At 35.2% G+C, this 20623-nt stretch overlaps 1 protein-coding gene across 1 annotated transcript; it reads left to right on the forward strand.

The window, feature by feature from the left end:
- The first annotated feature begins 1073 nt into the window (after nucleotides 1–1073).
- On the forward strand, nucleotides 1074–20042 carry Ret (Ret oncogene). The gene is made up of 12 exons (XM_015983834.2): nucleotides 1074–1198; nucleotides 10482–10688; nucleotides 10735–11231; nucleotides 14925–15093; nucleotides 15182–15276; nucleotides 15325–15614; nucleotides 15660–16503; nucleotides 16557–16671; nucleotides 18589–18778; nucleotides 18821–18998; nucleotides 19048–19177; nucleotides 19227–20042. Exons 1-12 carry the CDS (start codon nucleotides 1165–1167, stop codon nucleotides 19826–19828), a joined length of 3351 nt encoding a protein of 1116 aa, XP_015839320.2. The 5' UTR covers nucleotides 1074–1164; the 3' UTR covers nucleotides 19829–20042.
- Nucleotides 20043–20623: the final 581 nt, after the last annotated feature.

A 20623-nucleotide genomic window follows, 5' to 3' on the forward strand; every position in this document is an offset into this window, starting at 1 on the left:
TCGAAGAAAATAACTAATAAAAAATGTAAATTTTAAAACCTATTAATAAAATAATTAATAAAAGCCTCTTAGAATAAGACTTTGTGTATGATTTTTATCTTCATTACGCATAAATTTTAAACTTATATTTTATAAATATCTCGAAAATATTAATATTTGCATAAATAGATGAAATTGTTTTTTGGTTTTGCATATCAAAATGAGCTAAAAAATTCAATTCAAAAATTCAAATTTCTGCATCGATTAAAATAAAAAGGATTAGCATTATTTATAAATATAAATAAACATTTCTTAAAAAACCCTGATTGAACAAAGCATGATAAAAAAGTATATATTTAAACTGTTTTTCTAATTAAGGGCAATACAAGGGAGCATCAGAAACACTTGTGCTAATTTTAACAAGTAACAGAGCCCAATAGATAAAAGATTTCTTCTGTTTTAAATTTTTAATCAAAGTTTTACTAATTTACTTAAAGTTTGGAAGATAACGTAAAGTTTTTTGGTTAAAATTTAAATTTACACTTCTTAATAAGTATTGGAAGAGTAAATTTTAAGACCTTCTCTTGTAATATTCTTACAATTAGCGATTTTTCTTGACAAAAAGGTGTGTGTGTGATTTCTATGTTTAAAGTAAAGCCTCATTTTCTCATAAATTTTAAACTAAAACCTCCAGTGGTTCGCAAACTAATCTACACTTGTATTCTATAAACACCTCAAAAATAATAAAATTTGCAAGAATCAAGAAATAAATTTGTTTTTTGGCTTTATTTTATGTTTTATTAAAGCATCAAAATAATAAATAATCAAAAAAAAGGTATGTTAATCCTTTGATTATCTTTCTAATTTAAAATTTCAAAAATGGGGAATTGTTGAAATATTAAAAAAATTGGAAAATTTTTATATGGTTTGAAATCCTGAAATTTTGTGTGCTTGTTGTTCAAAATTGTAAAGGTCGCGACCTTCGGCATAAACCGCCGCGCTATTCTCGTTAGCATAGTGGCGGTGATAAGACTGTTATGTACACGCAACCGCCGGTGGGGGGCGGAAGTGCATGCCTCCGGGGGCGGCCGACGTCGGCGTTGCGACGCTCACTTCGCCGTCGTGCGTCGGAACGTCCAACAGCCGGTGATTTTTGGCGCGAAAGTGCGACTTTTCAGTGCGACAATGTTACTAATACTTTCCACTTTTTTGGCGTTCGGTGAGTTTTCCAACTTTTTTGCAGCGAAAATAAGTGAGTCGGGGGAAACTCGGGGATGCTGAAATGCCAGCAGACAGACGGCGTGACTCACCCTCGACGAGACACATCACAAAAATCTCGCAATTGATTCGATTCATTATTTCTGCGGGAACAAAGCAAGCAATAAGCGCCTACCTTTCCAAGATAACGCCTAAAATATAACCCTTTCGGGGTTAATTGAAAAAAAATCGCTCCATTAGGAGACTTCACTAGTCATCATTCCGTCTCAGTAGTCACAGATCTGCTTTGTTGTAATTTCGGCGAAAGGCAACAGGCATTTTCAGGGGTTGGGCCAGCGTGATGTCAGACTTTTAAACGGCTTGATTATTCAGCAATGCGAGATATTTTGATAAAAGTTCAAAGGGTGGCAAAAATGGGCCAATATTTCTCCGGTGATTTACAAAAGGATTTAGGGAGCGAACAGCGCCGGAATTTATTTCGTGGGAGTGCCGGCAATACACGCTTTTTAATACAAGTGGCCATGTATCAAAATTGCACATGAAGGCTTGTAAATCGATAAAATTCAGACGGAACTTTAAATATTGTAAAATTTTTATGACACTAGAATTTAAATCAAGCACAACTCTCATATAACAATGCCCTTGGGAATTCGCATTAAGATCCAAAATCGATATTTGCACTTAAATTACTCAAAGAAATGAGATATTTTTCAATTTGTCCAAAGTAAACCTTTTTTGATGTATGTATTTAATTGTTGAACCAACACCAATTTATTATTGAAAAATGAGTTAAATCGAACAAAATTTTTCTGCATCGATTAAAAAAGAAGAATTTTTATTAGTGTGATTTCAACAAAATATAAACAATTTAAAAAAAACTAGATTAAACAAAACAAGTTTGTTTTTTAAACATTTTTTAGTTGGAACGCCTTATTAAAAAACTAAGAACCGGTTTATAGAAAGCTCAGTTAATTTTAATTGCGCTGTTAAAAGTTAAGAACGCGAATAGACTATTCAAACAGGTTCAGTTCAGTTAATCACGCATTTAATTGCGGATTAAATTAATGACGTTTCTATACATCTGCTCTAACACTGTTAAAAAATGTCTAATTTTTTGCATATATTAATATTTTTTTATAACAAAACAATATTTGTTGAAAAATAAGCGAAATCGAAGAAAATAACTAATAAAAAATGTAAATTTTAAAACCTATTAATAAAATAATAAATAAAAGGGTCTTAGAATAAGACTTTGTGTGTGATTTCTGTCTTTAACTCATTAAAATAAAGCTTCATTTCGCATAAATTTTATAAATATCTCGAAAATATTAAAATTAGCATAAATAAATGAAATTGTTTTTTGGTTTTGCATATCAAGGCTTGTAAATCGATAAAATTCCGACAGAACTTTAAGTATTGTAAAAATTCTATGACATCAGAATTTAAATCAAGCACAACTTTCCTATTACCGTAGTGCTCTAACAATGTCCTTGAGAATTCGTATTAAGACCCAAAATCGATACTGGCACCTAAATTATGCAGAAAAATGAGATATTTTTCACTTTGTTCAAACTAAACCTTTTTTGATTTATGTATTTAATTGTTGAACCAACACAAATTTATTATTAAAATGAGTTAAATCGAACAAAATGAGTTGAAAAATTAAATTTCGAACATTTTTCTGCATCGAATAAACAAAACAAGTCAAAAGTTTGTTTTTTTAAAAATTTTTCAGTTGGAACGCCTTATTAAAAAACTAAGGACCGGTTTATAGAAAGCTCAGTTAAAGTTAATTGCGCTGTTAAAAGTTAAGAACGCGAATATACTATTCAAACAGGTCCAGTTCAGTTAATCACGCATTTAATTGCGGATTAAATTAATGACGTTTCTATACACCTGCTCTAACACTGTTAAAAAATGTCTAATTTTTTGCATGTATTAATATCTTTTTATAAAAAAAAACAATATTTGTTGAAAAATAAACGAAATCGAAGAAAATAACTAATAAAAAATGTAAATTTTAAAACCTATTAATAAAATAATTAATAAAAGGGTCTTAGAATAAGACTTTGTGTGTGATTTCTGTCTTTAACTCATTAAAATAAAGCTTCATTTCGCATAAATTTTATAAACATCTCGAAAATATTAAAATTTGCATAAATAGATGAAATTGTTTTTTGGTTTTGCATATCAAGGCTTGTAAATCGATAAAATTCAGACGGAACTATAAGTATTGTAAAAATTCTATGACATCAGAATTTAAATCAAGCACAACTTTCCTATTACCGTAGTGCTCTAACAATGTCCTTGAGAATTCGTATTAAGACTCAAAATCGATACTGGCATCTAAATTATGCAGAAAAATGAGATATTTTTCACTTTGTCCAAACTAAATCTTTTTTGATTTATGTATTTAATTGTTGAACCAACACTAATTTATTATTAAAATGAGTTAAATCGAACAAAATGAGTTGAAAAATTAAATTTCTGCATCGATGAAAAAAAGAAGAATTTTTATTAGTGTGATTTGAACAAAATATAAACAATTTATAAAGAAACTAGATTAAACAAAACAAGTCAAAAGTTTGTTTTTTTAAACATTTTTCAGTTGGAACGCCTTATTAAAAAACTAAGGACCGGTTTATAGTAAGCTCAGTTAAAGTTAATTGCGCTGTTAAAAATTAAGAACGCGAATATACTATTCAAACAGGTCCAGTTCAGTTAATCACGCATTTAATTGCGGATTAAATTAATGACGTTTCTATACACCTGCTCTAACACTGTTAAAAAATGTCTAATTTTTTGCATATATTAATATTTTTTTATAAAAAAACAATATTTGTTGAAAAATAAGCGAAATCGAAGAAAATAACTAATAAAAAATGTGAATTTTAAAACCTATTAACAAAATAATTAATAAAAGCCTCTTAGAGTAAGACTTCATTTCGCATAAATTTTAAACTTATATTTTATAAATATCTCTAAAATATTAAAATTTGCATAAATAGATGAAATTGTTTTTTGGTTTTGCATATCAAGGCTTGTAAATCGATAAAATTTAGACGGAACTTTAAGTATTGTAAAAAGTGCTTTAACAATGTCTTTGGGAATTTGCATTAAGACCCAAAATCGATATTGGCACCTAAATTATGCAGAGAAATGAGATATTTTTCAATTTGTCCAACTCCCAACTGAACCTTTTTTGATGTGGTTGTAATGACAATAATTAAATCAGTCTAATTGTAGTAGATGGCATAATAATTTTGTGTTACTAGCCTGTACGTGGGAACACAGTACCAAATTTCTTCGTGACAGCAAATCGAAACCTGGCATTTATTGCCGTTTCAAATATTTAAAACTGCTACCAACTCCCCACAATTTATTAGTTGACGTAAAACCGAAATATCTGCAATAATAATCTTCCAAACTTAGACTTTATGCCAATCGACACGCAATTACCATTTTGTTGTCATACAAAACTCTCATAAATGGGCTTTCGCTGCTGACTGGAAATCAATCTCATAAAAAAAATATTTGTGATAATAATCCCACTCGCGTGGCCACACATCATGTGTACAACACGATTAAAATACAAGAAATATTCGCGTAATTGTCGTAATTCCTTGTGATTTACGTCCAGCGTGGTATTGAGTGACCGGCACGATTTATATTCCCGGGAAATATATCACACGTTTGTAAATGTGACACGAATTCTTTGAGATTTCCTCCCCAGCGGCGACATGCCCGTAATGGCCGTAAAGTGACAGATGCTGACACGCAAAAACTAAATTTATTCCTTAAAATTTAATTGAATTTTGATTGATTGAAGTTTGAAACATAAACACAAGTTCTGGCTATCTTTTAGAAATGAAAATCTGAAAAGTTTGCAATAGTCTGATAAGCGATCGATCACCCAACAATACGAATAAAGAAAGCGCCATGAAATATTTGCCAGTATGGTGAAAAATGAGAGATCCGGAAAAGTCACGACCTGGCGTTGTAATTTTTAACGTTAATGCTAACAGTGCGTGTATTTAATAACAACCAGTTGGAATAAAATAAATTGTGGAAATTCATCGGAATAATGCAAATTAAATTGCTCCTAAAGCCGTTTGGAGCGGCACTCCACCGTGTATAGACGTAAAAATTTTATTTTTTAATATCACGCTAACGTGTTTGTTATAGTTCATAAAAGAAAATTGCCATAATTCCAATTTTAATTAATCTTGCGAAAAATAATTTTTCTACAAAATAAAGATTGGCTAAATAAAATTCGCCCACGCGTTGTGAGCTCGCACGCACCATTACACTTTACTCCTCTCCATTCAGTGCCATTTATCTTGCAAGATAATGTTATTAGGGCCAAAAGAGTGCAGTTTTATACCTGAATTATGATACATTGTTGCGATTACAACTTCAAAATGCTGAAACCACCGAAAAACGCTTTCACTGAAACATGAATTTATTTAATTTCTATGCAAATCAAAATAGCAAACAAACAGCATTTGCATAAAGCGCTCAGAACAACAATAAAAAAATATTAAGTTGCCGCAGATTGTGGCGAGTTTTCCTTTCACAGTTTCGCATTTTCGCAACTAGTTAATTAAAGTAACTTGTGCTCGATAAAAGATGACATTCGACTTTTGCATTATCGATCTTGTCTTGAAAGCGTTTTTATTTTTAATTAAAAATGGATCAGGGGCTTTTAGTCCATTTAGAACTTCGCTTACGTAATTAAAACCATGTTACTTCCGCAGAAATCAAAATTATCGACCAAGACATGCAAGCTTTGCGCAGAATGCGAAAATGAGCTGTTCCCCGAAAATTGATTTTGTCGGATAATTATGCGATTTTTCACAAATATTTGCCCAACTCCTTATCGATAACTAATCGAGAATTAATCCATGTTCAGTGATAACTCCCCGAACTTTACACCTTTTGGTTGCGTGCCGAGGGCTTGTCACGCTTGAAAAAATTCTAGCTCGTGCAATTAATAAATGTGTACACATAATAAAATGCCCACACGAGGGCTAAAATGCAAGTGTTTCGATTTATTGATCCATAAATGGGGATAATCCCGGTCTTGGTTAAATATTGACCGAGTTTTTCGCTTTGCTTTTTTAAAAGCGGTTAAATATTTATGACCAAACCTGAACTTGAAACCCAAGAAATGACTCCATCGTCATAATTCTGATTAAGCGGCCCATCCCGTGATATTTATCAACCTCATGGTAAAAATAGAACACCCACCGTGACAATAAATGAATGATAGCGAGACATATGTTCCTAATTTAATTCAAATGGGAGTTTTTTGGGCGAGTTATTGATTTTATGTAAAGTATGGAGCGGTTTGCATTCCATTTAATATCGGAGCGATTTTCTGTTAAATAAATTCGTAATAAAACAAATTTACAACATTGCTGCTTGAATTGGACTGACGGCCTGATCCCGCGGGAATACAACTTTTGACCCCGTTTCAGAGAAGACACGGACAGAGATGTCTCAAAGTTTTATTAGCACGTAACCACCTAGTCCACGATTTTGGCTAAACAGGTGTTTAAAAAGTAAACAGCGGAGTTTATTCTCTTGCCTTGAATGAAATATTTTCCTCGTGGTATTAGCAAGTTTTTCATTATTCAAGAGGCGGCCCCGAATCGTAATTCTTCGCCTAAACGCAATAAAAACCCTTCAAACTTTTTCCAGTTAGTTTGTTCCGCCCGAATCAAAAATTGAAGGAGTTCAGTTGATTTACCCAGTGGTTAGTTCACAGATTTAAGAATCGGCAAAGAAACTTGCCAAGGCTAAATTTTTGACGATATTTTTAGAACAGTTAGTTCTAGCAACTTGATTCTTGCAAATTTGGATTCCGCCGGTTATTTTACGTTAGAAACACTTAATTCTCAGGACGTAACTCCGAATAGTTGGAACATAATGAAGAAAATTTGGTTTCGATAAATTTTGACAAGGCTAAATTTTTGCTGATATTTTCAGAACAGTTAGTCCTAGCAACTTAATTCTTACAAATTCGGATTTCGCCGGTCATTTTACGTTAGTAACACTTAATTTTAAAGACATAACTCCGAATAGTTGAAAAATAATGAAGAAAATTTGGTTTCGATAAATTTTGACCAGGCTAAATTTTTGCCAATATTTTCAGAACGGTTAGTTGTAGCGACTTGATTCTTGCAAATTTCGATTTCGCCGATCATTCTACGTTGAAACACCTAATTTTAAGGACAGAACTCCGAATAATTAGAAAATAATGAAGAAAATTTGGTTTCGAAAAATTTTGACAAAGCAAAAGTTTTGCCGATATTTTCAGAACGGTTAGTCGTAGCGACTTGGTTCTTACAAATTTGGATTTCGCCGGTCATTTTACGTTAGAAACACTTAATTTTAAAGACATAACTCCGAATAGTTGAAAACTAATGAAGAAAATTTGGTTTCGATAAATTTTGACAAGGCTAAATTTTTGCCAATATTTTCAGAACGGTTAGCCGTAGCGACTTAATTCTTGCAAATTTCGATTTCGCCGATCATTCTACGTTAGAAACACCTAATTTTAAGGACATAACCCTGAATAATTGAAAAATAATGAAGAAAATTTGGTTTCGAAAAATTTTGACAAAGCAAAATTTTTGCCGATATTTTCAGAACGGTTAGTCGTAGCGACTAGATTCTTACAAATTTGGATTTCGCCAGTCATTTTACGTTAGAAGCGTTCAATTTTAAAGATATAACCCAAATAGTTGTAAAATAATGAAGAAAATTTGGTTTCGATAAATTTTGATAAGGCTAAATTTTTGACGTTATTTTTCGAACGGTTAGTCGTAGCGACCTAATTCTTGCAAATTTGAATATCGCCGGTCATTTTACGTTAGAAAAACTTAATTTTAAAGACATAACTCCGAATAGTTGAAAAATAATGAAGAAAATTTGGTTTCGATAAATTTTGACCAGGCTAAATTTTTGCCAATATTTTCAGAACGGTTAGTTGTAGCGACTTGATTCTTGCAAATTTCGATTTTGCCGATCATTCTACGTTGAAACACCTAATTTTAAGGACAGAACTCCGAATAATTGGAAAATAATGAAGAAAATTTGGTTTCGAAAAATTTTGACAAAGCAAAAGTTTTGCCGATATTTTCAGAACGGTTAGTCGTAGCGACTTGGTTCTTACAAATTTGGATATTGCCGGTCATTTTACGTTAGAAACACTTAATTTTAAAGACATAACTCCGAATAGTTGAAAAATAATGAAGAAAATTTGGTTTCGATAAATTTTGACAAGGCTAAATTTTTGCCAATATTTTCAGAACGGTTAGCCGTAGCGACTTGATTCTTGCAAATTTCGATTTCGCCGATCATTCTACGTTAGAAACACCTAATTTTAAGGACATAACCCTGAATAATTGGAAAACAAGGAAGAAAATTTGGTTTCGAAAAATTTTGACAAAGCAAAATTTTTGCCGATATTTTCAGAACGGTTAGTCGTAGCGACTAAATTCTTACAAATGTGGATTTTGCCGGTCATTCTACGTTAGAAGCGTTCAATTCTAAAGATATAACCCAAATAGTTGTAAAATAATGAAGAAAATTTGATTTCGATAAATTTTGATAAGGCTAAATTTTTGACGTTATTTTTCGAACGGTTCGTCGTAGCGATTTGATTTTTACAAATTTGAATTCCGCCGGTTATTCTACGTTAAAAACACTTAATTCTAAAAACATAACTCTGAAGAGTTGGAAAATAATGAAAAAAAATTGGTTTCGATAAATTTTGATGAAGCTAAATTTTTGACGATATTTTCCGAACGGTTAGTCGTAGCGACCTAATTCTTGCAAATTTGGATTTCTGCGGTCATTCTATGTTAGAAACACTTAATTTTAAGGACATAACCCCAAATAGTTGGAAAATAATGAAGAAAAATTTGGTTTAGATAAATTTTGACAAGGCTAAATTTTTGCCGCTATTTTTAAAACGGTTAGTCATAGCGACTTGACTCTTACAAATTTGGATTTTTCCGGTCATTCTATGTTAGAAACACTTAATTTTAAGGACATAACCCCAAATAGTTGGAAAATAATGAAGAAAATTTGGTTTAGATAAATTTTGACAAGGCTAAATTTTTGCCGCTATTTTTAAAACGGTTAGTCGCAGCGACCTGATTCTTGCAAATTTGGGTTTCGCCGGTCATTCTACGGTAGAAACACTTAATTTTAAGAACATAACCCCGAATAATTGGAAAATAATGAAGAAAATTTGGTTTCGAAAAATTTTGACAAAGCAAAATTTTTGCCGATATTTTCAGAACAATTAGTCGTAGCGACTTGATTCTTGCAAATTTGGGTTCCGCCGGTCATTCTACGTTAGAAACACTCAATTTTAAAGACATAACGCCGAACAGTTGGAAAATAATGAAGAAAATTTGATTTCGATAAATTTTGACGAGGCTAAATTTTTGACGATATTTTTCAAACGGTTAGTCGTAGCGACCTGATTCTTGCAAATTTGGATTTTGCCGGTCATTCTACGGGGATTCTAAGGGAATAACTATGAAAACTTAGAAAATAATGAAGAATGTTTGGAGCGGAGTTTATTCTCTTGCCTTGAATAAAATATTTTTCTCGTGGTATTAGCAAGTTTTTCATTATTCTTCCCCTAAACGCAGTAAAAACCTTTCAAACTTTTTCCAGTTAGTTTGTTTCTCCCGAATCAAAAATTGTAGGAGTTCAGTTGAATTACTCAGTGGTTAGTCTACAGATTTAAGAATCGGTAAAGAAACTCAAAACAGCGAGCCATTGCTTTTGTAAAACATTTTTCGGCATTTTACCTTCTTTGTAAATTGAAATTGGCGCAATAGCAATGATAATTGGCACACGTTTCCGCCTCTAATTGGAAAATTCGCTCGGTGCAAATTTAATTATAATGATGATTCGGGGAAATTAAGCGGGTCAATTTCCGTCTTTTACATTTATTTAACCGACCATAAACCGCCAAGGCATTATTATCGACGAGATTAAACCCCAGCTAAAAGCTTGCCTATGCCGTAAAAGGACTAATTACTGTCTTCCAAACAGACATAGACTTCAACAATGGCCCGGCAAATCGATAAACATCATGCAAGAGCATAATTTATGGCCCACCACACCTTGCCGTGTCATTTCTTTCCCAAACCAACTTCCAAACTTGCTTAGACTTTGCACAGCTGATTACTGATTATTTGTCATCTCGGCTAATAAATCAGCGAGAATTCGCCCCATCTGTTATTGTCTTTTTGCAGCGGACGCGGTCTATTTCAGCGTGAGCGATATCAACATCACCATCCCCATTGACAAGGGCAAGTTCCCCTTGAACAAGCAGCCCTTGGCCAGTTTCCTCGCCCAGGGCGCCCCTCCGCTCAACTACACCATCAGCAATAACCTCCTCAGAATCAGCCCGAGCGGCGATGTCTTCTTCAGCCCCGATTTCCTCAAATCGGACATCACAAGTAATAAGGGAAAAATACCAAACTGGGATTAATCTGTCGATTGCAGACGTGGATGCGATCTCGGCCCGCATCTCAGTGCGAGATAACTCGAATAAGGAAGCTACAAGTTACTTAAACTTGGAGTTTGTCTTATTGGAGTCGCTCGATTGCGATCTGATCGTCGAAGAGTTGTGTTTTTGGAAGACAGTTCGGTACAATTTCAGCGAAAATGCAAAACCGGCCCGAATCGGGTCACTGGCTTCGCCGTTTTTGGTGGAAATGTGCGCAAGTTGTGAAATTAACTACGACCTACTCAGCAAAAACAAGGAGTTTAGGGTCGTTTCATCGGGGGCTTTACACTCGATTGAGTCGACGGAGGCTCTCGATAGGGAGACGCAATCGCTACACTTATTGCAAGTTTCGTGCACCGTTGAAAATTCCAAACACACACTTAGGAATATCAACCAGACGGTGGCTGTGGCGGTGGGAGACGTCGATGATAATCCCCCGAAAGCGCAAGAGAGGAGCATTAGAATAAACATGTCATCCAAGCATGTCCATAAGGTGAGCGCGTTCGCTGAATTCGGCTTTGTTCGGAGACCCTATTCAAGCAAACGGAGTTTGGCGACCTTGCCGAAGACAAAGATAAATCAAAAAATTAGAGAGCTTTCGGAAAAAGCTTCCGAGAAACACTCAAATGAGCTTCAGTGTAATTATCAGTCAAAACATTGTTAATTGTAACAAACATTCGCCGTTCTTGCGGAAACTGAATCAGACATTTGCATTTGCAGGAATTTAATTGTACCAAATTTTAAAAGATAATGTAAAAAAGAATTCGTTTTAGTCGCTAAAAGCATAATTAATTACTAAAGCTTGCACAAACGTTTCGTAGCACCTGCTGAAATTCAGATATTTACATTTTGCAGGAACTGGAACTGTGTCGCTTTAACTGGTTTCCACCATAACTATTTGAAACAAACATGGTTTATTTTACGTTAGAAACACTCAATTCTAAGGGAATAACTATGAATAGTTAGAAAATAATAAAGAAAGTTTGGTTTCCACAAATTTTGACGAGGCTAAATTTTTGCGGATATTTTCAGAACGGTTAGTCGTAGCGACTTGATTCTTGCAAATTTGGATTCCGCCGGTCATTCTACGTTAGTAACACTCAATTCTAAGGACATAGTCCCGAATAGTTGGAAAATAATGAAGACTATTTGGTTTCTATAAATTGTGACAAGACTAAATTTTTGCTGATATTTTCAAAACGGTTAGTCGTAGCGACTTGATTCTTACAAATTTGGATTTCGCCGGTCATTCTACGTTAGAAACACTTAATTCTAAGGACATAACCCCAAATAGTAGGAAAATAATGAAGAAAATTTGGTTTCGATAAATTTTGACTAGGCTAAATTTTTGCCGATATCTTTCGAACGGTTAGACACAGCGATTTGATTTTATCAAATTTGGATTCCGCCGGTCATTTTACGTTAAGAACACTTAATTTTAAGAACATAATCTCAAATGGTTGAAAAATAATGAAGAAAATTTGGTTTCGATAAATTTTAACAAGGCTAAATTTTTGCCAATATTTTCAGAACGGTTAGTCGTAGCGACTTGATTCTTGCAAATTTGGATTCCGCCGGTCATTCTACGTTAGAAACACTTAATTCTAAGGACATAACCCCAAATAGTAGGAAAATAATAAAGAAAATTTGGTTTCGATAAATTTTGACTAGGCTAAATTTTTGCCGATATCTTTCGAACGGTTAGACACAGCGATTTGATTTTTTCAAATTTGGATTTCGCCGGTCATTCTACGTTAAAAACACTTAATTTTAAGAACATAATCTCAAATGGTTGAAAAATAATGAAGAAAATTTGGTTTCGATAAATTTTGACAAGGCTAAATTATTGCCGATATTTTCATAACGGTTAGTCGTAGCGAATTGATTCTTGCAAATTTGGATTCCGCCGGTTATTCTACGTCAGAAACACTCAATTCTAAAGACATAACCCCGAATAGAAAGAAAATAATGAAGAAAATTTGGTTTCAATAAATTTTAACAAGGCTAAATTTTTGCCGATATCTTCCGAACGGTTAGTCCTAGCGACTCGACTCTTGCAAATTCGGATTTCGCCGGTCATTCTACGTTAGAAACACTTAATTATAAGGGCGAAACCCCAAATAGTTGGAAAATAATGAAAAAAATTTGGTTTCGATAAATTTTGACAAGGCTAAATTTTTGCCGATATTTGCCGAACGGTTAGTCCTAGCGACCTGATTCTTGCAAATTTGGATTCCGCCGGTTATTCTACGTTAGAAACACCCAATTCTAAGAAAATAACTTTGAATAGTTGGAAAATAATGGAGAAAGTTTGGTTTCGACAAATTTTGACGAGCTTACAATATGGTGTTCCGACAGGAAATAAAGCTGTTCCAAGTACAAATATTGTCCTGCTTCTCGAATAAATTCTGCTCCAAACTTGATGCCAAAACATTATTAATTATTTAAGCCCGCAACAAGCAAGCTCAATTTCTGCTGAAATTTGAAACTAAGCCCCTTTCGGAAACATTTGTATTTCCTGCTGAGGCTTTCATTCAAACGTAAATGTAAATTTGAATTGAAAAATATTAAATTGGACCTGTGAGGATCAATAAAATAAAGATCATTAGCATGAGCAGCCAAAACATGGATAATTACAACCTCACACAAACATGCGGTTGTTCCTGCTGAAACCGAATTTCGGACATTTGCATTTTGCAGGAATTGAAACGTATTACCAATTGTGATGCATAAACAAAACTATTATCTTCGACAAAGTTTGAAAATTTGGGCGGAAATATTGCTGGAAACAATTAGAGTTTTGTGTTTTTTTCAGAAAAGTCTGTTCTCTGAACAAATTCCTGAAACTGAGTGTTTGAAAAACTTGTTATAAAATAGTCACTAAAACAATAATTATTTAATCTCACATCAACATTCTCGTAGTTCTGCTGAAACTACGCCATTTGCAGGACGTGATGCCAATTAAACCGCTTTTAATAACTTTGTTGCTTAAACTAAATGCACGAGAACATAAATGTAAAAAAAGTATTTTCAATCCTTACAAATACGTTTTGCGTTCAATGCTGACATTTGTGCTTCCTGCTGAGGCTTTGTGGAGATTTAGGTCTAAAAAAATATTCATTTGAACACTATTTAACTTTGAATTTCATTAAACTAAACCAACAAAAATGCGAAAAAGTTACATTTTAATTTAACCGTTGTGTTTCAAAGCTCGGGCTTTTATTAAGATTGTGAAAGTACAGCACAAGGCTTGTATATCTGCAGATTCTCCAAAGTAATGAAAGGGAGACTAAAATAAATCAAGAAATTAGTGACGTGTCGTTACCGCAAGCTTTGAAAAAGCTCATACAAATAGTTTCGTCTTGAGCTTCAGCTCAGAATTACCCCACGGAAACGTAATTAATTATTCAAGTTTTTGCCGTCATAAGCTTAAAAATAACGGAATAATAATTCGGGAAGTGCATTTTTATTTGAGCTTTCAACAAATTAACAAACTCTTTTTTACTTTATTTGCGTTTTATCACCGTTACAGATAACAACTCTTTATTGGAGTAGTTAAGCGATCTAAAGCTGTGCTATTCTCTCAATAAAAGAGACACACGGAGTACGATAAATAGCCACATTAAAAAGCTCCATGTTGCTTACTCGAGTCGAGTTTGCTCTAAATTAGTCTCCAAAAAGATAATTAATGACATAAGCTCTGAGCAAACATTTGTGAAACAAAGCCGTTTGCAGGAACGTAACAGTATCTACTGCCAATTAAACCATTCTCACACTTTCTCAAACACTGGGTATATTTTTGCGCCTTGTTCCACAAAACGGTCATAAAGCTCGCATGAACACGATCGTATATTTTATATTAAAATGTGGTGTGCGATCCTGCATTCCTGGAACCAGAGAGGCGTTTTTAATCTCGCGATTATCTCTGGATTATTTTATAGAAGTTGAGTGGAGAAATCTTGACACGTAAATGGTCGTGAGTTATCTTTGTTTTTGGGTAAGATTCCGCAGTGCGCCGAGACTCTTATAAATCGAGCACCTGTACCATTAAATGTTATTTAAATCGGTGATAGGCGCCAAGTTCGTGGAAAATCGTAAACGGGGAATGTTATCGCCTGAAACTAAACTAAAACAACGATACGATTAATTTCAGGATTGCGCAGCCTGATCGAGTTTTTCATTGCAGGATCAAGTCGTAGCACACAAAGATTTAATTTTCAGCGACAAAGATTCGCCCGCTGTTAATAAATACAAGCCCGTGATTTTAAACGATACGCTGAAAATCCTGAAAGCTCAGTGCAACAAGTTTTCCGATGACCACTTGAAGCAGGAAGTCCAAACTGCTGTCCATTGCAGTAAGTTTTATCGTGATTAGTTCACGCGTGTCGTCCACACCTTTGTTCTGAAAATCAGGCATTAATTACAATTTCCGGGTTTTTTCAGAATTGAAATTCACGAAAACCGTTCCTGTGAAAACATCAACTTATTCCGTCGTTTTACAATTAAACGACTCCTCCCTTATTCACGGGAATGGGGCAGTAAGTGTTATTTTTACCACGTTTTCGGGAACTTAGCACGAATTACAGGTTGGTATGCCGATTGATTTGCAATTCCTGGATGATTCGGGATATCATCCCGCGTTGTATAAAAGACAGCTGAGACCGGCAACGCTTTATCCCAGCAACAGGATTCAGATTTTCAGGACTGCAGCCCCCTTAGCCCGCCTGACTCAGCCCCGCTACCTCCACGGCGCCTCAAACTTCACCCTTAAGCCCATCCTCCCCAAACACTACGCCATATTCAACGTGACCTACATCGAAGGAATAATTTTCGTCCACGATTCGGAAAATCTACGGAACGCAACTGAATTCGTGAGGTGCGTCGCAAGCCTCCAAATCCAGATTCTAATCCCAGATTTCAGACTGAACATTTCCTGGACGCAAAACGATTCTCGCAAATCGGATGAAATCCAGGTCCAGATCGTCGACGAGCCCACAAAGACTTGCAACGACGTGCGAAAATTCAACGACTGGGAGCACTGCGCCCAGTACACCACCCCCGAGGAGTGCCTGAGCCCCAGAGCCTGCGCCCTGGCCACCGGGGGCTCCTCGAGCGTGGAGAAGCGGAAGCGGCCCCAGAGGTGCATGTGGCGCGGGGAGAAAACCCCCTCCAACGAACCCACCACACTCTACGCCACGTGCACGCCCGACTTGGAGACATGTCCTGACGAAAAGTGCGACGAGTTGGAGCAGTTGGAGAGCACGGTGTGTCCGCAAGACTGCGCCGAAGAGGTGCTGTTTCCAGCAGAGCGGAATAAAATGACCGGTCGTGGGATTTTTCGCGGAAGTGGGGTCTGTTTTTGCAGCACTTTGCAGTGCCACTGCAACCCTCTGGAGTACGTCAAGTTGCCGAAACGGCGCAAGCCGACAAAACCCCCCGAAACCACCCCTTTCCTGGCCAACTCCAGCCGGCATACCAGCAATGCGACCAAGATCATGGGCATCGAGCTGGCCAAGTGCGGCACCACGTGCATTTTTGGGGTCATCGGAGGTGCGCTGTTCCTGGGGGCCGCTGTGGCGTTGTTTGTTATTTGCTGGAAGCTTGACAGCGTGCATAAGGCCGTTAGGGACAAGTTCGGGGAGGAGAACCAGGACCTGGCGGCCCCTCTGTCCGATTATACGATGCCCGAGCCCATGCCGCTTAATTTCGAAATGACTACTTCGCTTGCTGATACCGCAATTTTGAACATCATCAACAAGTATGCGGTAAGGTTACAGCGTTGGTGTGTCATTAGACGTAATGTGAGGTTTCGGTGTAGCCTGACCCCAAGTGGGAATTCCCCAGGAATCGACTCATTATCGAGCAAACGCTCGGAGAGGGCGAGTTCGGGAAGGTGTTGCGGGCCAAGGCGCTCAACATTTCAGGACAACCAGGTCTGGTTACGAATTATAAAAAAAGGGTTGGTGCGAATTTAATACACACTTTTATTGATAAAAAATGTCTGTCAGTAATACAAAATAAATTCACGGCATTGAAAAAAAAGTTTTCAAGTTATATTAATTTACAGTAATTTGGGATTAATTACAATATCAATTGCAAATTATCCTGTAATTCCAATATAATTCCTGTAATTTTAGTTTAATTTTCGTAATTCCGACAATTCTAAAAAATGCAACGTAATTTCTATTTCAAGTAATCTCGAATGATTTAAAAAAAAATCTAGTATTAGTTCAATTCAGCAATTCATTTTTAATAATTGTTAGATATTTTTATTTTATTGCTTTCATTGGTTGAACGGTGTCAAAAAATTATTTTAATAAAAGAAAATTAAGAAATAAACTTGCAATTTTGAAAAGAATTAGTACATTAGTGTACAAAATGATCTTTAATAGAGTTTTAATGTCAATAATAGCTGTAATAATAGTTTAGATACAAGTACAAAATTTGAGGTTGGTGAAAAAATGGTGGATGCGCCGGGCAAATAATTTTTGTAATAATCTAGTAATAGTTCAATTCAGCAATTCATTTTCAATAATTAAAAATAACCTAAAGACTATTTTAATAATAATTTCATGCAATTCCGATTAAACATCAAAAATATGTACAATTTGAGTAATTATAAAAATCTTTCTACCGACAATGCAGTAATTAATAATTCATAGTTATTCCAGTACAATTTCTGCAATTTTAACTTACTTTTTGTAGTTTTTTATTAATTCTTGTAATTCCAATTTAATTTTAATAGTTCTAAGAGATTCATCATGATCTTTGTACAAGTAATATCGGATTATTCTAAAAAAAATTTTTTGAAAAATTCCAGTAATTTACAAATGATCCCATTAAATCTATTAATTCCAAAGATTATTTTAATAATTTTAAATACATCTAAATAATTCTAGCTAATTTCGGTTATACATAATAAAAATTTGTACGAATAAATCCAGAGTTAACAGCACCTTGAAGGTTTCTAAATAATTTTATAACATAATTTATTAAAGTAGTTTCGTTCTTGAAAGAGAAATATAAAAGACGATGCTGTAAAAAGCAACAAAAATAACGTAATTTATTTAGGCTTGGCTAAATTTTGTGTAAAATGAAGGTTTTAGCTCCTCAAAAAAAATATTTTCGACCAGCTGTGGTAATTTCTCGGCTTTTTTTTGACAAAAAAATTGAGCTAAATACAAAATTAAAAGTCAAAATATAATTATTTTCTCCAAAAAGTTATTATTAGGTAGTACAGTTTATCAAAATCTCTCAAATTTTAAACTTTTTTTTTTTAATTTTCCAGCACAATTGCGTTTCTATATGCATCTAATCAGCAGAAAAGTGTACAATTGCGCAATTTTTGGGTTATTTCTGACGCAATTTCCCGACATTATTTTGTTTTCATTTGAAAAACTTACTTAACAACACCATTTTCCAACAACCATGAAATTTTTCGGCATATTTTTGCCGAAATTCTTTGTCTTATTTTTGTCTCTGGATAAAATGAACATAAAAGACGACATTTAAAATAATATCTTTTTCTCAACCTAATTTAACTACTTTTCAACTTATTTTTAAGCAGATTTTGACCTGAAAATGTGCAACGTTAAAAAATAATGAAAAAACGCAATTTTCCATAATTACTTTGAATCTGAAAAGGCAAAACTAATGTCAATTTTTACCAAACTTAGCGATTTTTTTACCCAATTTAGCCACATCTCATAAAAATTAGTAACTCCTCTGTCTAAATTTATGGCTCCATTTGATTTTTTTTCGGTTAATAAAAATAAATCAAATTCGCATTCAACACTGCAAAATCTAAACTAAAAGCGAATTGCAACATTGGACCGGTGATTGTTGTTCAGGTGAGACGACCGTCGCCGTGAAAACCCTGAAAGACGACGCGCGCGAATCCGAGCTCAACGACTTACTCTCCGAATACCAACTCCTTAAGGAAGTTTCGCACCCGAACGTAATTCGGCTTCTGGGTGTTTGCACCGCTCCAGGTGGCCCAATTTACCTGATTATAGAGTTTGCCGAACACGGATCGCTCCGGTAATTTTTCCACTTGCAAAGAATTCGCTTATCTCCTTTTAGAAATTATTTGAGGAGGAGTAGACACCTCAAGTCGGAGTGTGGCCGCCTTCCCAGCTCCACAGTCGACGAAAATGACGTCCACTACGACGAGCCGAACATCTCCAAAGTGACACCGAAGGAAATCCTGTCCTTTGCCTGGCAGATATGCAAGGGGATGGCGTACTTAAGCGAGATTAAAGTGAGGGTGTTTGCAGTGCAAGTTTTCATGCAATAAAGTGTTTTTCCAGCTGGTTCATCGCGACCTGGCGGCGCGAAATGTGCTCCTGGCGGCCGACCAGATTTGCAAAATTTCCGACTTTGGCCTGACTAGAGACATTTACGAGGATGATGCCTATTTCAAGAGGAGCAAAGGGAGAGGTGAGACCGATAATTTTTTCCCTCCCTTTTAAATTAGGTCAATTATCAGTTCCCGTGAAGTGGATGGCGCCGGAGTCGCTCTCCGACCACATCTACACCAATAAATCGGACGTCTGGAGCTTCGGCATCCTGGTGTGGGAGTTGGTGACTTTGGGCGCGACGCCTTATCCCGGGATCGCCGTCCAGAACCTCTTCCACTTGCTGCGCCAGGGCTACCGGATGGAGCGTCCCGACAACTGTTCCCCAACCCTCTACAACATCATGCGGAGCTGCTGGCACATCGACCCCGAACAGAGGCCCACTTTCCAGGAGCTGGCGGCGCTCTGGGAGAAGATGCTGAGCGACGAGGTGCAGTATCTGGATTTGGCCAATAATGCCATTCATAACCGGAGTTATTTCTGCGCTCCGTTCGACGAAAAGGCGGAGACGAATCCGGTTAACTACTTATCCAAGTCGCAGTCGTATATCAAGTGCGGATCGGCGGATAAGTTTCAGGAAAGTGCGGATTTTCTCGCCGAGCCGGATAACAATCAGAATGATATCAATGCAAGAGGGTATGAGACGCCCGTCAAGGTGCCCAAGAAGGTGCAAACGCCTACGAATGACTGTCCGCAGTATTACACTGATATGGCGTCGGGGTCGAGCACTTGAGGGCGTTTTGGAGCGGAACGGAATCTTATTATCAAATTTTGTATTGTAGTAGGTAGGGTGGTATTAGGAGAAGAGTTACTAAAAAATAATAAAACGACTATTTTTATGTACTTAACTAAGCAACAATTAAATAAAGGCATTATTACGACTGCTTGATATTACGTCAATGTATTATTGTATCGAAATATAATTAAAAATAAATTGTTTATTACGTTTTGGTGTTTTCATTTAAAATCATATTTCCGTTAAAATCAATTAAAATTTTGTTTGTTTTTATAACGTTTGAATAACGAATACAAAATTTAATCTTCACATCTCTGCCGTTTCTAGTATTTATAAAATTATGTTTTTTTGCTTTTTTAATTAAATAATTGATGTTGCGTTTCAAGCTCATTACTGTATTTTTATCAGTGTTAACAAATTTTGAAAGATAAAATTAAAATTCGTAAGTATTCGTATGGAGCAAAAATGGTGGATGCGCCGGGAGAATTATTAAACTTTATTTAATAGTTTTAGACTAGTTTCTACAGAAATTTAGAGATAATTTCAAAAAACTTTTTAAGTCTATAAGCAAAATATGTGGCAAAAATTTACAGAGTCTTTCTAAAATTTGTGTAAACAGATTTCTTAATGAAACTGTATACGGGTTGGTTTAGTAAGGGCAACAGAGGGAGCTTAGATGTTTGTTTCTGTTCTAATCACACCTTAACGTACTTGCTCTAAATCGGTTTATATTAATTGTTAACAACAACAAAAATTTTTCGGAAAAAAATAAATACTAAAGCAGATTTATGA

The sequence above is a fragment of the Tribolium castaneum genome, chromosome 2 (assembly GCF_031307605.1).
Source record: "Tribolium castaneum strain GA2 chromosome 2, icTriCast1.1, whole genome shotgun sequence".
Taxonomy (NCBI): Eukaryota; Metazoa; Arthropoda; class Insecta; order Coleoptera; family Tenebrionidae; genus Tribolium; species Tribolium castaneum.